General features: G+C 45.4%; 1 protein-coding gene and 1 long non-coding RNA gene across 4 annotated transcripts in view; one reads left to right on the top strand and one right to left on the bottom strand.

The window, feature by feature from the left end:
• URB1 (URB1 ribosome biogenesis homolog) overlaps positions 1-11,611 on the top strand; it is a 41,208-nt gene extending 29,597 nt beyond the window's left edge. Inside the window, exons 27-39 of the mRNA XM_058844851.1 lie at positions 140-250; positions 340-403; positions 1,208-1,379; positions 1,903-2,005; positions 4,630-4,790; positions 5,162-5,273; positions 5,568-5,674; positions 6,224-6,367; positions 6,998-7,107; positions 7,691-7,867; positions 8,196-8,437; positions 9,272-9,868; positions 10,458-11,611. Of these exons, the coding sequence (XP_058700834.1) occupies positions 140-250; positions 340-403; positions 1,208-1,379; positions 1,903-2,005; positions 4,630-4,790; positions 5,162-5,273; positions 5,568-5,674; positions 6,224-6,367; positions 6,998-7,107; positions 7,691-7,867; positions 8,196-8,437; positions 9,272-9,868; positions 10,458-10,669 (2,312 nt within the window). The 3' untranslated portion in view covers positions 10,670-11,611. The remainder of the gene's footprint in view (positions 1-139; positions 251-339; positions 404-1,207; positions 1,380-1,902; positions 2,006-4,629; positions 4,791-5,161; positions 5,274-5,567; positions 5,675-6,223; positions 6,368-6,997; positions 7,108-7,690; positions 7,868-8,195; positions 8,438-9,271; positions 9,869-10,457) is intronic.
• Positions 11,612-12,692: 1,081 nt separating this feature from the next.
• LOC131582093 (uncharacterized) lies at positions 12,693-20,501 on the bottom strand. Of its 3 annotated transcripts, none has more exons than XR_009278273.1 (3): positions 20,283-20,501; positions 17,034-17,133; positions 12,693-13,111 (listed from the first exon to the last, which is right to left on the bottom strand). It is a non-coding gene; the product is annotated as an uncharacterized LOC131582093 (long non-coding RNA). The 3 variants fall into 3 exon arrangements; XR_009278272.1 differs by having other exon boundaries at positions 12,693-13,116; positions 20,283-20,498; XR_009278270.1 differs by having other exon boundaries at positions 12,693-12,967; positions 20,283-20,486.
• Between the last annotated feature and the right edge of the window lie 144 nt (positions 20,502-20,645).

Raw genomic sequence — 20,645 nt, forward strand, 5'->3', positions numbered from 1 at the left:
AAGTGGGCTGTGGTGTCTCTGGAGATAGGTGCTGATGTAAAATGTCCGGTGCTGTGTGCATCCACTTAGAGTGGGTCTTGGGGTGTTAATTTGTGCCCTATGTGACAGAGCTGCAGAGCTCAAACTGTGTTTGTTCCAGAGGCGCTGGTGGACATTCTGCTGACAGCTGTGCAGCTCAGCCCCTCTCTCTGTGGGAGCAGTCACCTCCCAGTGCTGCTGGGAGCCTATGGGGCCACACTGAGCACCGTGGGTGAGTGTCAGCCTGGCAAAGGCACTTCCTTCTGCATCTCGTTCTTGTCTCCACAGGTCACTAACTGTGGGTTCAATCTTGGGTTTTAGATCAGAAGATACTGCTGTTGCTTCAGTTGTATGAGAAGAATAATCAAAGTCTGATAAACTCCAGGTAAGCTGAACACATTACTTTGTTGGGCAAACTACACAACAGTCTCAACAACTGATATTTTTCCAGGGTCTTATTTTGAAATGAAGGAAACAATGAACAAGGCCAAACCTAAAGGTGAATGTTGCTTTTGTAAACATTTTTACTATGTATTGCCTATTCTTAATGTAATTCTCTTATGCTGCCCAGACGTCTGTGTCTCTGTGGGTTAGATGGGGTGACTCATTTCTGGAGTCACTCACTCTCCATCATTTGGACTCACTATAGGGGTCTCTTCATAGATGGGAGGCTGAAACATAAGTCAGTAGTGGACTTTTCCCTTTCCTGTGCCCAAGCAATACACAGGAAAGTCTGTTGCCAACAGTTGTGGGTCAGTCTGCCTTCCTCCCAAGCTTTTTTCTGTCCTGGAGGTAGGAGCAGAAATACCATTAGCAGTGCAAGAGCACTGGCTCAGGCAGCTGAGTCAGGTCTGGACCCCTGTCATGCAGCTGCTGTCATTCTTACCTGCACTTACAGGTTAAATCCATAGGTGCCTCTAAATGAGTACATTCTGACTTGGATGGACAGGGGCGAGCAGAGTCTCTCTCTCTCTTTGGGTGAATGAGATACCTTCAGACTAAATCCCTCAGACTAAATTTGAAAAGCTTTGCAATGGATGGAAAAGGTGTTGCCAGGGAAATGAGTTCTAGTTTCAAGTCCTACAGGGTAATAACTGCAATTGAAGACAAAACTTCAGTACTGATTTATCTCCTCTGTAATTTCTTTTGGCTCTGTTGCCTAATGCTTTTACCTTTAACAATGTTTAAGGATCTTGCTGTGGGGTCCAGCTGCTGTGGAGCATCACAAGACTTGCAAGAGTCTGGGGAAGTCCCTGTGGCAGCAGCCAAGCATGGAGGAGATTCTGTGTCTGCTGGATCGAGAGAAGATGATGAAAACGATTCTGTCGTTCCCTCAGCATCGCCGGCTGCTGCCATCAGAGGTGCTTTTGGTTTAGCCTGTCCATGGTTACCCTTCTTTGGATATACAGAAAGAGCCTTGAGCCATTCATTTCTTGTGTCCATATAATACACTGCAGTTTGTTTCCATCAGGAGAGTAATTTCAATTCATAGGAAGGCTGGAATTAGTTCTTTAGGAGCCCTTCCCAAATTAATTGCAAGATACGGGCCACATCTTGTCAGCAGGGGTGATTGTGCATTGCAGAGGTTGTCACATATGTGCGACCAGGATTGGACAGCCCAGGGATCCACTGGCAATGGGCTTTCCAGCCTTTCTTACACTTTGCTGACCTGCTTCTGTAGCTGTTGGTCAGGGGAGATAGTTGTTGATATATTCTCATAGTGAAAGCCGTGTTTAAACACAAGCATGTCTTGCCCTGCGTTGCGTCATATTTTACATGTGTACTATCAAATGGTTTATAGTGGGGTGAGGTGGTTGTGGAAGTTGAAACCAAGCTTGAAATTGGTGTTGTTTCATACAAATACTGGTTTGGATTTGGTTTCAGGGGATACAAGAGTCACTATATAAAGATGAAACAGTCAAGAGCCTTGATGACTTCTATGATCCTTGTTTTCTACTTCAGCTCTTCAGTGAACTGACCAGACCAGGTAAAATGAGTGTTTCTCTTTGGTATTTAGTGTCAGGTTGCTCTGCTGCAGGAGCTGCACCTGGAGCTCTGTTATCCCTGATCCAGGAGCTAATACTGCAAGGAATTTGTGCCTAACTTTTACGCTGAGTAAAAGTGTGACTGAACTGGTTGGAGATCTAGACTGTGGTTATAGAACAGGACAATGTTTTTCAGCCAACTCATTTTCCACCAGAGAGCTGGACGTGAGGCCAGTGTGTTTCACAAATAGGCTGGTGCTCTGAACTGTCAGCAAGTTTCTTGTCTGACATGACTCGGCTTTGCATGTGCACATCCCTGCTGTGCTTCATGGACACACTGTCCATAGAGAGAGCCGTCAGAGGTCAAAGGGAGACAAGAAGCCTAAGGACTTTCCTGAGCAGCTCTCTCCCTACACTGGTTATGGTTAAGCACATGGTTAAGCATGGTTAAGCTGTAGTTACAGCTAGATTTGGCTTTCCACAGCAATAATGTTAGAAGCAGTTGGCAGGCTGTTAGTGTCTGTCAGTGAAATCACACTCACAGTCCTTTGTTTACCCAGACCCCTGCAAGTTCAGCACCTGTTTGAATGTGCTTAGCCTGCCATCAGCTATGGTTTGAATTGCTCTGTGTAATCCTGGCGGCAGGAAATGAGCTGTCCTTAAGTCCTCTGAGGAGAAAAGGTACCAGAACTACTTGGCATTTTGCAGTTGGAAGGATCTTAGACAATCCAGTTAATGCTGGGCCTTTGAGGTTCACAGGGATGAAAAGCATGGATGGTTGGTGTCTTTGGAACCTAGTGTTGATAGCTGGAAAAAGGACACTCTTCCAGCACCACCCACCCCGTGGAGGGAGGGATTTGGTGTCTGTGGCAGCCCCAGCAGCACTGCAGCCAGTCAGTGGCTGCTGATGTGGGAAGCACCAAGGTTGAGGGAATGGCTGTACATCATGTTCTTGTGGAGCTGTAGAGATGGTGGCTGTCCTAAATCTGAACCTGGAGAGGAGGAAATAGCCCTCTTTGCTTCTCCACACAGTGTGAGAGTCTGTCCTAAGAGGGGCATTTTTAAAGGGCCCAAGTGATTTATGAGTCCTGGTCCCACAGTGCTTTTAAACCATGTCGGCTGCTCTTGGAATTCTCAGTTCTTTATTTATTTGCTCTTTGTCCTGACTGCACAGTGCCATCAAAACACATAAACATGGATTTGCACAGTGTTTAATGCTTGCTGAGGAAAAGGTCTGGGGTTGGGCAGATAGCAAGTTCTATCTATCTTTAGCTCTGATACGCATCTTGTGGATCAGCTTTTCCATCATGATTCTCAAGGTCCTTTAAACAAGCTGTATGTCAGACATAGAATTAAATTGGGATGCTTTTCTAATAAGAGCTTGTTGTTTTATGTTAGTTGTTGAACACACTCTCTAGGTTCAGCAGGATGGAAAATATTACCACTGCATGTTTTCAGTGAAGAAAGGTTTTCCAAATAAATCTTCTTGTGGGCTGCTGAAGTGAGAACCTTGGATTTCACTCTGTGGCACTTCTCCACAGTGTGAATGGTTAGTGCACATCAGCAGTTCCCCAGAGCTGCAGCCTGAAGGAGAGCAGAGTGGTGGCTCTGGGACAGAAATAATCTGTGATTTTTTAAACATAACTATATATTCACACACACACACACAATTTTGCGTGGGCAGTCATAGGGGAGGAAATTAGTGGACCAAATGTAGGTAGTTGGCAGTAAGATTGCAGCCCCTTCTTAAATAGGAATATTTGTTTCTAGAAACCTCCTCTTGACCTTCAGTGTGAATGACAAGAAAATACATGAATATTATCGCTAAACTCACAGTATATTTGTAGCTGGTAAATACCACTGAGGTATCACTGTGCTCCATTTCTGGAGATGGTGGAAGGTTGGCATGTCACTTCTAGCCATCGGTGGGTAGAAATGGCAGCAACCCTTCAAAGCACACAGAACAGAAGACCTTCAAGGAGAAACTCCAAATCCTGATGGCACAATGCTGTGGAAGAGAAATGCTACATTGAAGGGTGTGTTTCCTGTTTTCTGTTAGGCTGATTTCTGGTCGTTGCTGGATTTTGTTTTACCCAGAAGGGCTCAGGGGTACAGCTGAGTACTTGGCTCAGAGCAGGCCTTACCAGCAGAGTCACTTGTGCCTACACAGGGACAAGTGCTGTGGTTTATGGGCTATTTATGTTGTTGTTCTCGTGCCCTTTCTGTTACAAAAGTTCTTTAGTGCTGGTCTTTCAGGCATCCAAAAATGTTTAGGAGAGATGAATTTTCTCTCTTGTTGTTCTTTGTATTCAAACTTTCCTGAAAGAGTGAGGTACAAGATGTCTTTACAGAATTTACCCCTAACTTTGCATGGCCTAGTGGGCAGGATCATCTTTGTCTCACATAAATGAGAACAGCCCTGTGAATTTCAGCTCAGGTAAAGAATTCCTGTTCAGAGTGACTTGCTGAAGCCCTTTGTCAGCTGGAGGAGCCTTCATGCACTGAGGTCATTGTTTATGGGGGTAGAGCCAGAAATGGGTGCTCATGACCAGAAATGTTAAGGACTATAGTGCTGTTACACACCCTGGGACACAGCAGGTGCTTTCTGTTTCTTTTCCCCTCACAGAGTGTGTGGTGGCATGTCACAAGTTTGTGGAAGTCAATGCCCTGGGTCTCACAGTGGCTGCCCTGAGCAGCTACGACTCCAGCATGAGAGCGGCTGCATATTTTGTCTTGGCTTCCTTCCGCTCCCATCTGGAAGGGGCTCGCTTTCGAGAGAAGAGCCAGGTAAGACTCAGCTCCATTGCCAGTTTGGCAGGTGAGACCTTGTAGGTCATAGGCATGTGTGGGAGAGATAGTGCCTTGCTCATCCACCTACATGCATGTTGTGAGAGAGCTAAAAGAAGCTTTTTATCCTACCTCCCATTGTTTCTACCTTACTGCTTTGTGTTTCCTCCTGTTACAATCAGTGGACAGAGAAAGTGGGAAATGTGTTTTAGAAATTCTTGAGAATTTTGTTTGTAGGGATGGAAATCCTGGTGGAATTGATATTTGACCTGTATGGTCTATGAAATGTCCCAGAAGCTGATTTATGTATTCATGCTCCTGTTGTGGTCATTTGGGCTGTGGTTCAGGCTTCTCTCCCTGGGCTCTTGCAGTTGTTGTATCTCTTGGATGCTGTGCAGAATGGAATCGGGCAGCCAAACCTCAGGTTCACCTTCTCCCTGAGCCTCTACATCGCTCGTGTGGCACAGCAGATCCTGAAGCCAGGTACTGGAACTTCCTGTGTGTGTCACTGCTGGGTTGAAAAACAGGGCCTTGGGGAATGTTGATCTCCTCGCCTGCTTTGTGCTCATGCACTCTTGACTGAGCTTTTCATTCTGGGGAAGAGAAGGGGAGGGATGGCCAGCAACATAATGAACCTCAGAGCGAAGGCCTTCTGCAGTTTCTGGGCTGTTCTCCCAGCTTGGAACACTGCACAGTACAGCTTCCATTTATTCTTGTCCGTGGTTGTGGATTGGGAATGTTGTCCTCCTCCACAATGCCGGTTTTTTCTCTTCACAGAAGAGCACATGTACATAAAGGTAAACAGATTCCTTCTGTCACACCAGTATTTGGACCTGAGGAAAGTACCAGGATTTTTCCAGCTTTTCTACAGCTTTGATTTGGAGGTAAGAGTCCCATTTTAGGTATCCACTACTTCTTCAGAAATTTATAGAAAAAAGCCATAAAAATACAATGAAATCTTATTCTCCTGGAGGTGGTTAATTAGAAGCATGTTTCTTTTGTTTCATGCTGGAATTAAAAATGTTATTTCTGTGGGGTTTTTGTTGTTTCCTTAATACTTAATGTGTTTCTTAATAACACACAATGAGTTGTGCTGTGTTTGCTCTTTGAGCACAATAAACAAAATATTCTTCCCCAACTAGCTTACATTCATCTTTGAGCTTAGATTAGTAACGTTGAGTTCAACTGAAGTGTTTTAGGAACAGCAACTTATAAAGTTCCATTTTCACTGCATGTTTGGGCTGCAGACTGACTGTTCCTGGTGGATGTTAGTGATTAAATTTGATAGGAGTGGAAATTGAGAAGTCCAGAACAAGCTATGGTAAGCCCTGAGCTGGCACTCACAAGGAACCAGGCTTTTGTGCTCTTAGGAGCAGGTAATATTTGGAATTGTCTAAATGTCTGATGGTGGTATTTTTCTTTATGGCTTCCAGTACAAAACAGAGCGTGTGTGGATCCTCAGATTTCTTGGGCAAGGGCTACGTGACAGACATTGCTATGAGCTTTATGACTACCAGAGGATTTTCCAGATCATTCTTTCCTTTTTCAACAGTCCTTTGTGTGATGAGGGCTCCCAGGTAAGAATATCAAATGAAAGCACAAAAAAAATCCCCAAACCACAGATGTTTGCACAGCTTTGACATCACAAGTACAAAACAGAAAGGAGCAGCTGACTCTGCCTTTGCCCTCTTGAAAATTTGTTCCTTGTTTATGTTGTGTATGTGTGGAGGGGGAAATAATTGCTTCTGTCTAAACCAGTCACATCCTTATCCCCTGAAATTGGACCAGGTTCCTGCCATCATGGAGCCTCATGTGGGTACTGTGGTTTTGCTCCTGCAGTCAGGGTCTTTTGTTTTTTGGGGGTCTCTATTCCCCGAGCAGCACATTTGTTACCTGAGCGGTGCTTCAGCAGAAGGGAAACTCACATGCCAGGAGCTCTCAGGTTTGGGAGCATCCACCCTGAGTATTTCAGGTATCAAAACCTTGGACAGAAAGATAAAATTGTCTTGCTACCTGAAGACTTCTTCTAAGAGTAGCACCTATGGTATGAAGCTTTGAACAGAGAATGTCTTTCCTTTCCTGGAGTTTTTGAGAACAGGTGGTGTGCATTTTACCTTGAAGTTGATCAGATACCAGTCAAGTTGCTAATTCTGTGTTAGATAATTAGATCCTGACTGTAAAAGAACAAGTTCTATTTTCTGTTTCAGAGTCGTATTCTGGAGATATTGCAAAGTGCTGCCCGTGTCACCAGAGCTGCCTATGAGCTGATACAGGATCATAGCCTCCTCACGTGGGTCCTGCAAAGCTTAGAGAAAAGGTAACCAGAGAAGTACAGGAGAAATGGGAACAATTTTACTGTCCATATTAGAATAATTGTGTGGCTGAGTATGAAAGAAAAGGTGACAGACAGGGGGACACCAAGAGCTGTACTGGCAGAACTTGCTGAACTCTGAGGGGTCCCTCGTGGTTTTGAAAACAGAATCAACCTTTCAAGTTGTGGTAGGAAGGATTTCAAAAACATTTCCTTGAAAAACTGAGAAAGCAAAATGGCACCTTGTGTTGGTGTCTTTACCTTTTAAATTTCAAGCCCCCTCCGTTCACATCCTGTCACAGGACCTGCTGCACAGGAAGTGGCACAGTAATGGATCTGAGCTGTCTGGAACATGCCTCCTCCCCTTGCCTCTCCCTCACATGTTAAGCACATACACAGAAAATCTCTTCTGCATAGAGTGTCCTAACAGGTTCAGGCAAGTGCACCAGAAGTGCCCTAAAATATGGTCCCCTGTGGGTGATGGACGAGCTGCTGGTGAGAATCTGCCTTCCAAATGTGGATTTCGTCTTTTTGTTTGTTTGGTTGGTTTGATTTTTGTTTTGTTTGTTTGTTTTGTTTTGTTTTTCAGGTTTCTGGAAAACAAGGTGATAAATAGAATTATTTCTTTACTCCATACTCTTTGGCTAACAAATTTAGGAGACAAGAGAGAAAACAAGAATCAGTCCCAGGAGAACAGGAAACTTCTTCCTATTCAGTTTGTAAATGAATTTCTGTATGTTTTGGTCACGTTAATCAAACATATTAGGTAAGTCCTTTGTTTTATTTTTTGCTTTAGTGGGTTTGCATTTCATCCTCTGTCCAGTTTGAACTTTATTAAGGCCAGGAGGATTTCTTTATCTCTGGCAGATAAATGCCTTTTTTCACCTTCAGTTTGTGTGTTGTGTAGTGAATTTGGATGAGATTTCTTTGACAGGAGTATTTAGGTGTTTGAATACATGGGGAATAAAGTAAAATTTGATGTACTGTTGCTGTCAAGTCCTTAATTCCTGGCCGTTCTGACAGTAAGGATTAAAACCTGCACTTATTAATTAGTGTGCAGGAAAATACATGGCAGTTGTGTTTTCTTTTGACAGGACTAATGTTGATCTGGACAAGCTGACTGAGTTCTTCAGCACCCTCAGCTCCGTGCTGGAATACCGTGCTGTTGTTGTTGAGGCTTTTAGGGAGATGGGGCGTTTCACAGTCAACAACAGCATCCTCTCCAGCAGGGAGCTGCTGCTGCTGCTGCACAAGTGGAGCCTTGTCAGCAAAGACCTGCAGCTACAGGAGGATCTGCAGGCCCTGGCTCAGAAGTACCAAAACAAAGAATTGCTCAGTAAGTGCTAAAATACTTCAAGGAAAGCATCTTTTGTGGCAGCTGTTACAGACCAACAGTACAAGTGAGGCAAACTTCTCTGGAGACAGTACTAATGCCTTCTGTCAGACAGCTTCAGGGAGGAGGAAAGGAAATGGAAAGGTGTTTTTCAGATCTTCCTTTCCTAATCCTAAAGTGATTTCTAACCTTTCTAATCTTAACAGTTTGGAAGCTTTGGAGAAACACAGTTTAAAAAGGGAAAGAGTTTTAAAATTAAACTTAGTTGCAAAGCTCGTATCAGGCTTTGAAAAATGGTGTTCTTTAATGAAACAGTAAAAGGAAAAGTGCTGGAGGCTTGTGCTCAAAGGTTTGAATCATTCTGAGTGTGGATGGGGGTCTGAAGCAATGTGTAAGTAAAAAAAAATAAATAAATAAAGCAAGTGAAAATTAAATAGTTGATTCTTCTTGTCATCAGTTTTGAAGAAAGGAAAAGTAAGATCAGGACCTGGGGAACTTTTCTAAAGTTTTTCTCACCCTTTAAAACTCCTCAGAAAGACATGAGGAGAGTTTTTGGAACTTACTGTCTTGTGTGGGTTGTGTGCTCCAGGCTTCAGGAGCTTCTCTCATCTCCAGGCTGGGTGATCCAGTTTGGAATAGGGTTCCAGCCTGGAGTGCCTGGGAGCTCCAGGAGCCCCTTGGAACAGGGCAGGCTCTGGGAGGCTGCCAAAGGAGGCTCGTGCTTGCAATTGTAACAACTGAATCAAGGCAGGAGAGCACTTTACTTGCACGGTTTTGTAACAGCAGAATCCTTTGGGGTATCTGACCTTTGTCTTGGTGGTGGTTTTCTTCTTACAGAAAATATTAGAGACAAGAACAGACCTCAAGCCTCATCTAATGTGTATCGTCATACTCGGAAAAAGAACGAGGTGGAAGATGACAGTACTGCAGACGTGGAAGTGTCTAAGCTGGAGAAATGCAGAGAACATCTGAATTCCATACTTGCCCATTGGGACCCTGTTTTCCCAGCATCACCCTCCACACAAGGAGGGGAGACCCTCAGACCCAGTGAACCTGTGGCTGAGGCCGTGGCTGTCACCTGTGCATCCATTCATGTTGTCACGAAGTGGCTGCTGAGGTCCCTGGCTGGGCAGAGCCTCCTCAGGGAGCAGGATGTGTCACCAGTGTTGAGGTGGCTGCAGAACCGCGTCGTACCGCACCTGGCAGCCACGCAGGAGATGCTCAGGGATGAGACAGCAAGGAACAACCTCTTCAAGCTTTACAGCAGGCTCTGCCAGGCCAGCAGCACCTCAGCTGGGCTCTCCAGGGAGCTTGGTGTGCTCAGCTCCATCATGCTCCAGCTCATGGAGGAACAGGGCCTGTCCAGCACCTTCCACGAGCTTGTGAAATCCCTGTGCCTGTCAGCGACAACGGAAGAGGATGCGGACAAGACAGGTGACTTGTCTCGTTCTTGTCACTCATGTTACAAGGCAGTGGTGGGAGGAACTAGGAAATTCCAGGGCTTTTTGAATCCATTTAACTAGTTTTTCCATATCCGCCCAGGCTCATGGCTTCCCAAAACAGAAGCTGTGTCTTTGGTGGGATGTCGGCAGGGGTGGGCAGCACAGAGCATGGTCACACTGAGGTTTTCTGACACTACAACACTCACACTCCCTCTAAGAAACTTCCCTTTCAAGGGCTAAAATGGAATAAAAGGTATAAAAAAATATAATTCCAAGAGGGAGAATAGTCTGCAAAAAACAAGTCCACATGGGCCTGGCTGCTGATCCCTATTGCTGGTCAAGGGTAGCATCTGGCAGATCAGATTTCCAACTGATTTCCAGATTTAACAGGAAACTGGTTTGTTCCTTCTTGAGAGTAGGATCATTGGCTTTGTATGGGCAAAGGCACTCCAGATTTTCCATCTAGGAAAAGAGTTGGGGAACTATTTTAAAACATAGTCCTGGAGGTAAACAGCTTGGCTTGGTATTGCTGTGTGGAAATAGAAGAATATCTGTTCTGATTTTTCTCTCATCTTCCACAGCTATTTCTGTATTCCTGACTTCCGTTTACATTGGGGACATGTGGCTTGGAGCACAGAAGCCGGATATGTTACTTACCCATGTCAGATTGGTCTGCACTAGTCCAGGTTATGAATTACAGGATGACTTGGGAACTCGGAAACAAGAAGAGGAAACTATTATGTCTTTTTGCAAAAAAATTTGGCTACACCAGGGCATTAATTTGGGGAACTAACACTTGAACATTCTGCGCTCTGCCGTCATCACTGTGAGCCATGAAAGCCTCCTGAGCTGTTCTCATACAGACTTAACTTGTTTGGTCAAAAAAAACAGTATTTTATTACTGTGTGCAAACTCAGGGGGAAGACTTTATTCAGCATCTCTCAGTGGGACATTAAAGTTCTAATTCCCTTTTCTTGAACACTCTGAAACACAGTATTATTTCTGTTGTTTTCATTACTGGCATTTTTAACTTTTTGAAGAACCAGAAAGTCTGTATGTGCATGTGTGTGTCATTAATACCCATCCTCACACCAATATAGGATGGGAAAAAAAGGATGCAGAGCTTCCTCCAGTGGGGTGTAAGTGCAAATAACAAGGAGCCAGTCAGAGGTTTGGTCATGATGATTTCCTGTTTCTTGAAGAGCCTGGTTGATTTCATCATACCGCAACCAGTATGAATAGGAGCCTGAATTTGGAAATCATGATGGTCTTCTTGGGTTTAGTTTAAAAAGCTTTAGTGGCTTTTAAAGACATTTATATCAGACCTGGTTTATTTTTATTACCCTTATGTTTCTAATTAAAAAAAATAAAAGCACCCTGATCCATCACTGCTGCCACGGTGTGCGACAAAGGTCCATCTTCCCTCCACTTGGAACAGGTGAGAGATGGGAATAAACCCCAAAAGATTTTCTGCTCATTGATTATAGGTGAGTTTTCTTGGGAATTCCCTGTGAAATCTGATAACATTGTTCTCAAATGTGGCCAAGAGGGTAGGTGAACATGCAGCGCCAGAATGAGAGCTTTTGACGTGTAAATCAGAATTTATTCAATGGACTCACAACTGCATGCTGTCCCCAGGTCCCTTGTCCAAATACTGTACAGGGAAAAACCAGAACTGTACATTCCTTGTGATATGTATTGAATTTTGGGGGGGTTAAATAAGAATGAGATTAAAATGAGGGCATTGCTACTACATTCTTGTCCTAAAGGAGTCATCAGCTCTGTACCAAGACTGGAGTTAAAAATTCTATTTTTTTAAAAACCCGCAAGCCCTTTAGTGGCTCCATTTTCTGTCATGCAGAATTCCTAGGGGCTGACATCAGGGAATCTGTGAGCCGAATCTGGCTCAGCCGCATGTAGCCTAGCTGAGCTCAGTGCAGCCGAGCTCGGCCGAAGCGAGCCGAGCTGTCCCGAAGTGGGGCGACATCTGCCGGTAATAGCCGATATTAGCCGAACAGCCGATAATGGTCGAGGTCTATCGATAATTGCCGAGGTTACTCGAACAGACGATAATAGCCGAGTGCATCCGATGATTGACGAGTTTAGCCGAAGAGCCGAAACTGCCCGAGATTTACCGAACCCAGTCGAGTTTAGCCGGCTTTAGCCGAGTTCATTTAAATACATCCGAACGTAGCTGGGTTCAGACGAAATGAGCCGCGTTCAACCGAACCGAGCCGAGCTCGGCCGAACCACGGCCAACCTTACGACGTCGGCCGAACCGAAGCGAGATCAACCGAATCCCTCGAGTTTGGCCGAACCGCAAACGTTATGAGCTCGGCCGAATCTAACCGAGTTCTGCCGAACCCAGCCTCCGGCTCTCGTGGCCGTTAATTAGCGCGAGTGCTGTCACTGCCTCGTCAGCTCCTGCCCGACCCCGCTCTCCCGTTCGTGTCCGTGCGGTGGCCGGGCCGCCCGTGGGACGCGGCAGCAGGAAAACCCCGAGCTGGGCGCCTTTAATGTGAGGCGGCCCCGCTTTCCCGCGCGGCGCCTCGGCCCGGCCCGCGCCGCCCTCAGGGAGCCGAGCCGAGCTCCGGGGAGCGCAGAGGGCGGCTCCGAGTTCGGCCGAACCGAGCCGAGGTCCGGGTAATGCAGTCGGCAGTTCCAAGCTCAACCGAACTGAAATTCTGCTGAACTATTTCCCGATGTGTAAAGTGACAAAGACTCTGCTGAATTCCAGCATACGGGCAACAACAGCAGCAAAAGCTCCACGTGAGGTTAATTTATGCCTTGGAAGGGGCCAACATCACAAAAGGCAAGGACACGGACAGTAGGTAGGCAATATTATTTATTGTTTTCTTCCACCGCTCCTTGGAGGCTTTCTTTAAAAAAAACATTACTGACACCCTGGACGTGTCCCACAGCATTCCCAAACTTCAAACCGCTGGGATCGAACAGTGATTCCAAAACATTGGGGTGGCAAGCGCTCCGTCCCGGGAGCTGCTCTGGGTGCTCTCGTGCCCATTAATTAGCACGAGTGCTGTCACTGCCTAATGAACTCCTGCCCGACCCCGCTCTCCCGTTCGCAGACGTGCTGAAAGGAATGAGAAGATGTCTTTACAAAGAAACTGTGGGCCTGCTGGTAGATAAACTTAGATACCGACACTTGAAAGAAGTAATGAATGGAACTATAAATTCCAGAGGAATTCCGTTGCTCACCCAAGGCCGTGCTAAATTCCTGGACTTAGAGGAAAAGAACAGAGACACAAAGAAAAACAAGGGGCTGGAGGGGATGCACATTGAAAGGGGATCTGTATTAGGCGATTCGGGAAGTTTGTACCTCTCAAGTACCTCAACCAGTGGGGAAGAGAGAGGGAAATGCGGTCGGGAAATGAGGATAAAAAGCAGACTGCGTCCTCCCAACAACCTGAGAGACCCATAGGAAATGCCCATGGCCTCTCCCTTTATTCGAATAAAATTACAGTACTCCCCAGTTTCCTTTTTGGACATAAACCTCTGGTGTTCGTGGATCAGTTTTCCTGTCCGTGCGGTGGCCGGGCCGCCCGTGGGACGCAGCAGCAGGAAAACCCCGAGCTGGGCGCCTTTAACGCGCCGCCCTTAGGGAGCCGAGCTCCGGGGAGTGCAGAGGGCGGCTCCGAGTTCGGCGGAACCGAGCCGAGCTCCCCCGAACCGAGCCGAGTAATTAAAAAGCAGAAACAAGCTCCCAGAGTCTCAGCAGCCGGCCCAGCACAGGTAGGCAGGTTTGGCCTTTCCTTTGCTATTCTGCAGGTGTATTCAAGATATCTTTCCTCTGTGACAGGTGCAAGACCAAAAAAAAAAAAAAAAAAAAATCTTACCAAACGGGATGTTTTCTTTCCAGTCTGTCAACTAGCTGAATACCACCACCTAGCTATCCATATTTTAAAATCAGCTGGAGAACTTGCATCCCCAACACCTGGGGACTGTCTGAGGAGAACTCTGGCCAGCTCTGTTAATTGTTAAGCACCCCTGGAACATCAGAGAGGTTGGAGGAGGCTGGAAGAATTCCAGTGTCCCAATACCCAAAGAGACTGACCTGGTCAAGCCAGATCACTCTTAGGCAGTGCTGCGACTGGCCTCGGCACAGGCAGAATCACAGAACTTAAGCTAAGATACAACTGAAAAAGTCTTTCAAAGGACAGGGAAGCTAATTCCAGACTGTGTTTGGACAAAAGTGCAGTGGCAATATCTGATGTCATTTTTGAGGGAAGTGTGATTTGAAGGGTAAAGGCAGCTGTACATCTGTGATTTAGTGTGAGGGTGGTCATGCACCACATCCAAATACTGAATGGAGTTTCTTAGTGCAAGAGATCTGCCTGGAGCCAGCAGGAAGCCCCGAGGCCCTGGATTGAGCATCTCCAAGAGCAAGAAACACAGATGAGGGATGAAACACACAGATCTTCCAACACCCTGGGCATGCAGCTTGGGTTTCTCTCCAACATTACACCGTCTGGTAGGAAAGTGATAGCTAGAAGATTTCACAGCCTCCAGTGAAATGCATGGGAGACCTGGAAGGAGCTCGCCCTGTCCTCTTTCCATGGCATGAATTTCCAGCCTTGGCCAGGAACTATCTCCAGCCACTAACCTTTATTTTTCTGTGTAATTTTGGATGTTAATACAGATAATTGAAGCGATTGTTAATGCTCTGCATCCCAGCAGTGTGATCATCAGCTGCCTTGGCAGGCAAATGGGTTTGAATTCCTTGGTCCTGAGAGGAATGATGGGTTTGTCTTTACAAACAAGCTGTGGGTCTGCTGATAAGATGCAGCTATTAGTGAGAGACAACAGAAACAATGGGATGGATTCCACTGAAAGATCAAAGAGGCACTGAAAGAGCACCATGAATTCCACAAAAGTTAAGATTTAAGAAGGGATAATGCATGGGCGCCGGGGGGGGGGGGGGGGGGGGGGGGGGGGGGGCGGGGGCGGGGGGGGGGGAAGGTATTGCAGTATCAGGCGTTCCGGGAAGCCTGTACCTCTCAAGTACCTCAGCCTATGGGGAAAGAGAGAAGGGACAAGCGGCCAGGAATTAGGATAAAAAGGAGGCTGCGCCCTCAAAAATTTGAGAGACCCCAGGGGAATGCCCCATGGCCTCTCCCTTTATTCGAATAAAGAAGAAGGACTCCTCTGTCTCCTTTTTGGACATAAACCTCTGGTGTTTGTGGATTAATTTTCCTGATAGTCCCATGCTCCAGACCTTTTGTCGTGTTTCTGTGGGATAGTGCAGTGCTGACAAAAGGGACTGGGACACAGACACCTCACTGCGGGGCTTGTACAGGCATCAGCCTTCCCCCCTTTCCCGAACTCACCCATCAAAATTGGCACCAAACCATTCGGTACTGCAGAGAAGTGTGTGGTGCAACCAGATCATGGATTCAGGTCCAGGAATCTGGACCATGATTCCTGGTCCAGAATCATGACTGGATTCCATGATTCCAGTATCTAAGGATTAAGCTGTGGCATGAGTAAACAGAGCTGTTGCATATGCCTTTTAGAAGACACTTGTTTCTGTGCAGATGTGCAGGTAAGAACAAGGCACTCTGCTGAGGAGGGCAGTGTGCCCTTGCCAAGAGAATTAACCCTTGCTATTTCACAGTGGGGGAAGATATGGGTGTCATGCAGAGCCAAAATTGCATCAACAATGCACCAGCAGAGGTAGAGGGGAGATTCTGCTCCTCTCCCCTGCTCAGGCAAGAGCCCACCTGCAGAGCTGCCCGAGCCCTGGGGTCCAGCACAAGAAATATTTGGAGCTGTTGGAACAAGTGCAGAGGCAGCCAAGGCCGTGGAGATGCTCTGAAGGATAGAGCTTCTCTGCTCTGGAGCCAGGCTGGGAGAGCTGGGGGTGCTCACCTGGAGAGGAGAAGGCTCCAGGGAGAGCTCAGAGCCCCTTGCAGGGCCTGAAGGGGCTCCAGCAGAGCTGGAGAGGGACTGGGGACAAGGCATGGAGGGACAGGACACAGGGAATGGCTTCCTACTGCCAGAGGGCAGGGTTGGATTGGATATTGGGGAGGAATTCTTGGCTGTGAGGGTGGAGAGGCCCTGGCACAGGCTGCCCAGAGAAGCTGCCACCTCTCACCAGGACACAGCCGAGCTCAGAGAGCACACAATGTCCTGCATGTCCCTGGGCTTGGCAGAGATGGATCTGGAGCACAGAAATGACGAAGGTAAAAGTTCTCCAGCCTTGACGTGAGCGTGCATTTGTTGGGTGGGTGTGTCGGGATTATCATAAGAAAAGAGACATGAGGTTTCCATACAGATACGGGATGATTGTCATGCCAAGGGTAGTGGGCGGGTGACAGAGCAGAGAGGATGACAGGGCAGGGGCGTGGAAATTTACACCATTGGCTTCTTTCTGGCACTTTCTGGGTTTCAGTGCTGGAACTGGGAGAAGTGGACTTGAAGTGGGGCTTAAAAAACAAACAGAACTCAACCGAAAAGGACAAGTTTTGTGTGTGACTGGGTTTAACAGTTTCTTCAGTCCTAAAATGGTTTTCTTACAGTATGTTTCGCGCCTAGAAAAATTATAAGATCAGATGGTTTCAAAGCCTAAACAAATCTAATCAAATGCTGTTTTTAATTGATGATTTCTGGGCACTTCAGAAAAATTGAAATACATGAGGGATAAATATGTGTATTTTTCACCCAAGTGTTTTGCTCAGTAACATGATGTAGAAGTGAAAAACTTTAAAAATCAATACTTTGTTTAAGTCTTCCAAACACTCTGAGATTTTCATGTACACCCACTTCTCCTGACACTTTTTTAGGAACAGGAAATTTTTGGTAACATGCCTCTGCTACCCTGCAATTTCATATCCATTTCCATGTCTGTTGTGTTGTTACTCCACCTCCTGCTTTGTGGTTTATTTGAGTAAACTGCATGGTGGTTTTTTTATTGTTTTTGTTACCTCTTGTGAGCATGCCAGAGGCCCTAGGGTGCCAATAAATGAGAATATTAGTGGGTCAAGAGGCACTCCAACTAAATAATGACAGAGCAAGTATTGCTTCTGTGCAGTGATAAACATTCTGTTTCTAAACACTGGATCACTTGAGGCAGTGAATATTTCCTGCAGGTTATTTTTTCACACCAGTATCTAACTTACTTTTGCTCTAGTTATACTTACTTTGCTGGCGTTGATCCAGAGCAGGACATACACAGTAAAATAAGGAAAAGAAACGTCACAAACGCAGCAAGGCCAACCCAAAAGGCAATGACGATGGAGTCTGTGGACACAGCATGGTAATTCTGTCACATGCATTTTGCATGGCAAAAATAAAACACAGCAAAAAGATTTATCATCTCTAGTAAAGGTGTGCCATTTGATTCAGTTTCTTCTTTTAGAGAGAGGAATCTAAGTGCCAATTTGTTAAAGGTCTTGGGAGCCTCCTAACAGTGTATGGCAACAGGAATGAGGGAGGGGTTGGGAAAAGCCTCCAGAGAGTGTTCTGGTGACTAGAACTATGTAGATATTTGACTGTGGCTCTTTTCACACTACCACGGTGCAGGAAGCTTGAGTGGTTACTGCCCAGTCCTGCAGGATCTTTATGGAGAGGCTCTCAGGAAGGGAATTCCAGCCTTGAAAGCGTTCTATACCAAGAGAAATAGCAAGGGAAGTTTATTGCAAAGTGTCCCAAGACCCTCCCAGCACATCAGTGCAGTGAAGGGATTGTGCCCCTTGTCCTATTCAGCTGCAGTGCCCCTGCAACCACCATAAAATAGTGCAAGATGTTGCCTGCTTTGCCAGGAGCAAATGGTTTATTTAAGGAACAAGAGGCTGGGAGGGTGAGTTGGCTGGGAGAGCAAAGGGAGCTGCTCTTTCATGAAGGCTACAGTTCTGTGCCAATTATTGCCTGAGCCTTGGGCTTACTGAGGGAGGGGATGAATCTGCTCCCGCCCCCACACTACATCTGACCACTCTTTCAAAAATACTCCTTCCTGGGATCACTGTGGTGGTGGCCTTGGGAAGTTTGGGTGCTCTGCCCTGGATTCACAGCCGGTGACTGGCTTTAGAGGAGGTGGAAAAAGAAGGGTCACTGACTCCAGAGACAAATATTGACCAAGATAAAATAAATCTTCCCTCTGAAAGTACAGAAAACATTGTGTTCTTTGAAACGGGTCCAGTATGTTTGATTGTTTCCCCTGTGAAAAAGTTCAGTATGTGTTGGCATCAAAGCCACAAGGAGAGAATTAAGGGAATTAGCCCAGCTCCTTTTCAACCCAAAACTGGAGCTGGCCCAGCTGTACCCTTATCAGAAACCTGAGTTTCGGCTGGGCTACTGAGAAATATCAGTGGGGAGGGGCAGCTTATTTTATTCTTCCTTTGCCCAGGGACATCATTTGGAAAAGCCCAAAGTTTTGAAGTGTTCTACACCATTGGGACAGAAATTTAAGAGTTTGCATTTATAGAATTCCCTATCAGAGCTATTTTGGCTTCATCTTTTAGAAACAGTTTTAATACATTTCATGGAATTCACTTAAGCCAAATAAATTGGCTCCAGGGCTCAGGTAGAGCTTGAAACAAAATGTCCTGGGTTTAAATTCTGCAATTAGTATTTTTATTTTTTTTTAAAACTGGAATAAAATATTTTTGTATTTTACCAATCTATAAAAAGCTTTCCTATTGCTAAATTTTACCATCACCTTTTGTGCACATTTTTCAATTGCCTATTTTTGTTTTTAAATAGCCTACTAGTTCATGGGCCAATTAAGGTTTTTCATTATTTTCGTACAAAATGGAGAGAGATGCACAACATTACAAATAGAAAGCAAGACCATAGCTTTTTATCTGGGTTTAGACTCATTTTCATGCGACAAATTCAGTCTCACAAAGTTTCAGGGACCAGCCACCTAACAGAAGAAAAGAAGTGCAGAGATTCAGGCCTCTGTTTCACATTAAAAAAAATCAAAAAACCTAGCAGGGTAAAAAGCTGAATTAGGGAGCTGCAATCCCATCCCAGGGTTATGGCGACTGTTTTAATTCCCTTGGGCTGTCCCAGCAATGGCCCTGAGCACACAAAGCAAATAATCCCAGCAGCAGCTTCTTGAGGTGTAAGAATATAAATATTATGCAAAGACAGGAAAACCTGCAAAGTATTGCATTGCTTGACTGGTGCTTTTAGTCAAAACAAGAAAAAAAAAACTAACCACTTGTGGAATTGTTTCCCTTGGTGTTTTCATTAGAACTTGTAACCCACTGTTCTCCCCCTGATATTTGGAGAAGAATAATAGTACCAAGAGGATGCAGCCTCTATTCCTCCTGGGCTGCTGACATGGAAAAATGTCTATTTTCATCTCCTTAGAATATAAAAATGGGACAAAAAAGTCAACGCAAGATCAGTTTACCCTGATTTTTAATGGAAATAAGGCTGCTGAGATCACTCATAAGCACACATGGGGTAATTTCCTCTGAAAAACTGTCAACAAATTTAAATTAAATTTAACAGAGGGAGAGCATCTTGTCTCATAAGCACTGTTTCTTCAAATTTCAAGAAAACAGGCAGCTGAAGAAAAAGAAATGCCCTATCAATTGCCAGGGAAGGAAGGGCTATAACACAAATGCCACCTCTGTTATGCACCAGGTGATCCAAATGTCAGGAAAATCTTATTAAGGAGAAAATAGGGGAAAAGTTTCTTCCTGATTTTTGGGGTTTGCTACACCAGCCATGTGCCAGGGACTTACATCTAGCTTAGCTAAGCAGTTTGTGGTTTCCCTGGTGGAATTTGGGGGTAATAATCTGCCCTAACTTTAAGAGAATCAGAAGAGCAGCTCATAACTCACCTGGTCCCAGCAGCACCAAATGGTGCTCTACAGCATTAGAGAGCAAGAGTTTCTGTATGGAAGGATGTGGATATTCACACCACTTTCTTTAAGGTGTGGTGCTTTATTACTTTATTAGTTCAGCAGCACTAAATCAAAGGAGGAATGGTCAAAGAATATGTTTGCAGCTTATTGTTCCTGGCTAGTGAAAACATACATTTCCTTTACAAAAAGTCTGAATGTTTACCAGTTGCAATGTCAGCCTTGTCCCAAGATGAAAACACAATATTTTTATGAAAACCTCTGCTCTTTCAGTGAACTTTGGTGACAGTAATACACAGGTAACTAGCATCCCACACTACAGATTCACAAGTCATCAAATTTTCCCTTAGCAAATGACTCCAAAAAAATCTGTCCTTGTAAACAAGAATTAGTGTCAGCAGTCTTAAAGCTTCAAATACTTTAAGATAAAGCCCAGAGTCAGACACCCATTCACCCAAACCATGCCCTGGCATGGACTCTATTGCAAGGAAACAGAACCAGGTCAGTGACGCAAACTATGTAACAATTTCCCTGTGCTAGATAGATTAGCAGCTACTCCTCCACAGTACTTACATTTATTAATCTTCAACTTGCTTCCATCTACTGGAATTGGATCTATGTAATCCCAGTAATATTCGTAAGACCAGAAATACTCAGAGGAGTTTGTTCTGTTAGCCATGTCAGTGGTGCCTTTTAAGCCAGCTCAGAACTCCGACCCACTACTTTGCTTCACTGTTCTTCAGTGCCCTCGGAAAGAGAATTGCACAACTGATGCCTGTGCCAATCACTCTGGGGTCCTGCAGCTCAAGGACTGCCTCAGGACTGAAAAAAGATAGTGGCAATGAGCATTAATGTGTGGCAGAGATGTAAGAGCAACCCTGAAAATGCAGTTCTCACTTCTTTGCAGACACTCATGTTATTCCTCAGGGTGTTTTC

This window comes from Poecile atricapillus, chromosome 1, assembly GCF_030490865.1.
Source record: "Poecile atricapillus isolate bPoeAtr1 chromosome 1, bPoeAtr1.hap1, whole genome shotgun sequence".
NCBI classification, from domain to species: domain Eukaryota; kingdom Metazoa; phylum Chordata; class Aves; order Passeriformes; family Paridae; genus Poecile; species Poecile atricapillus.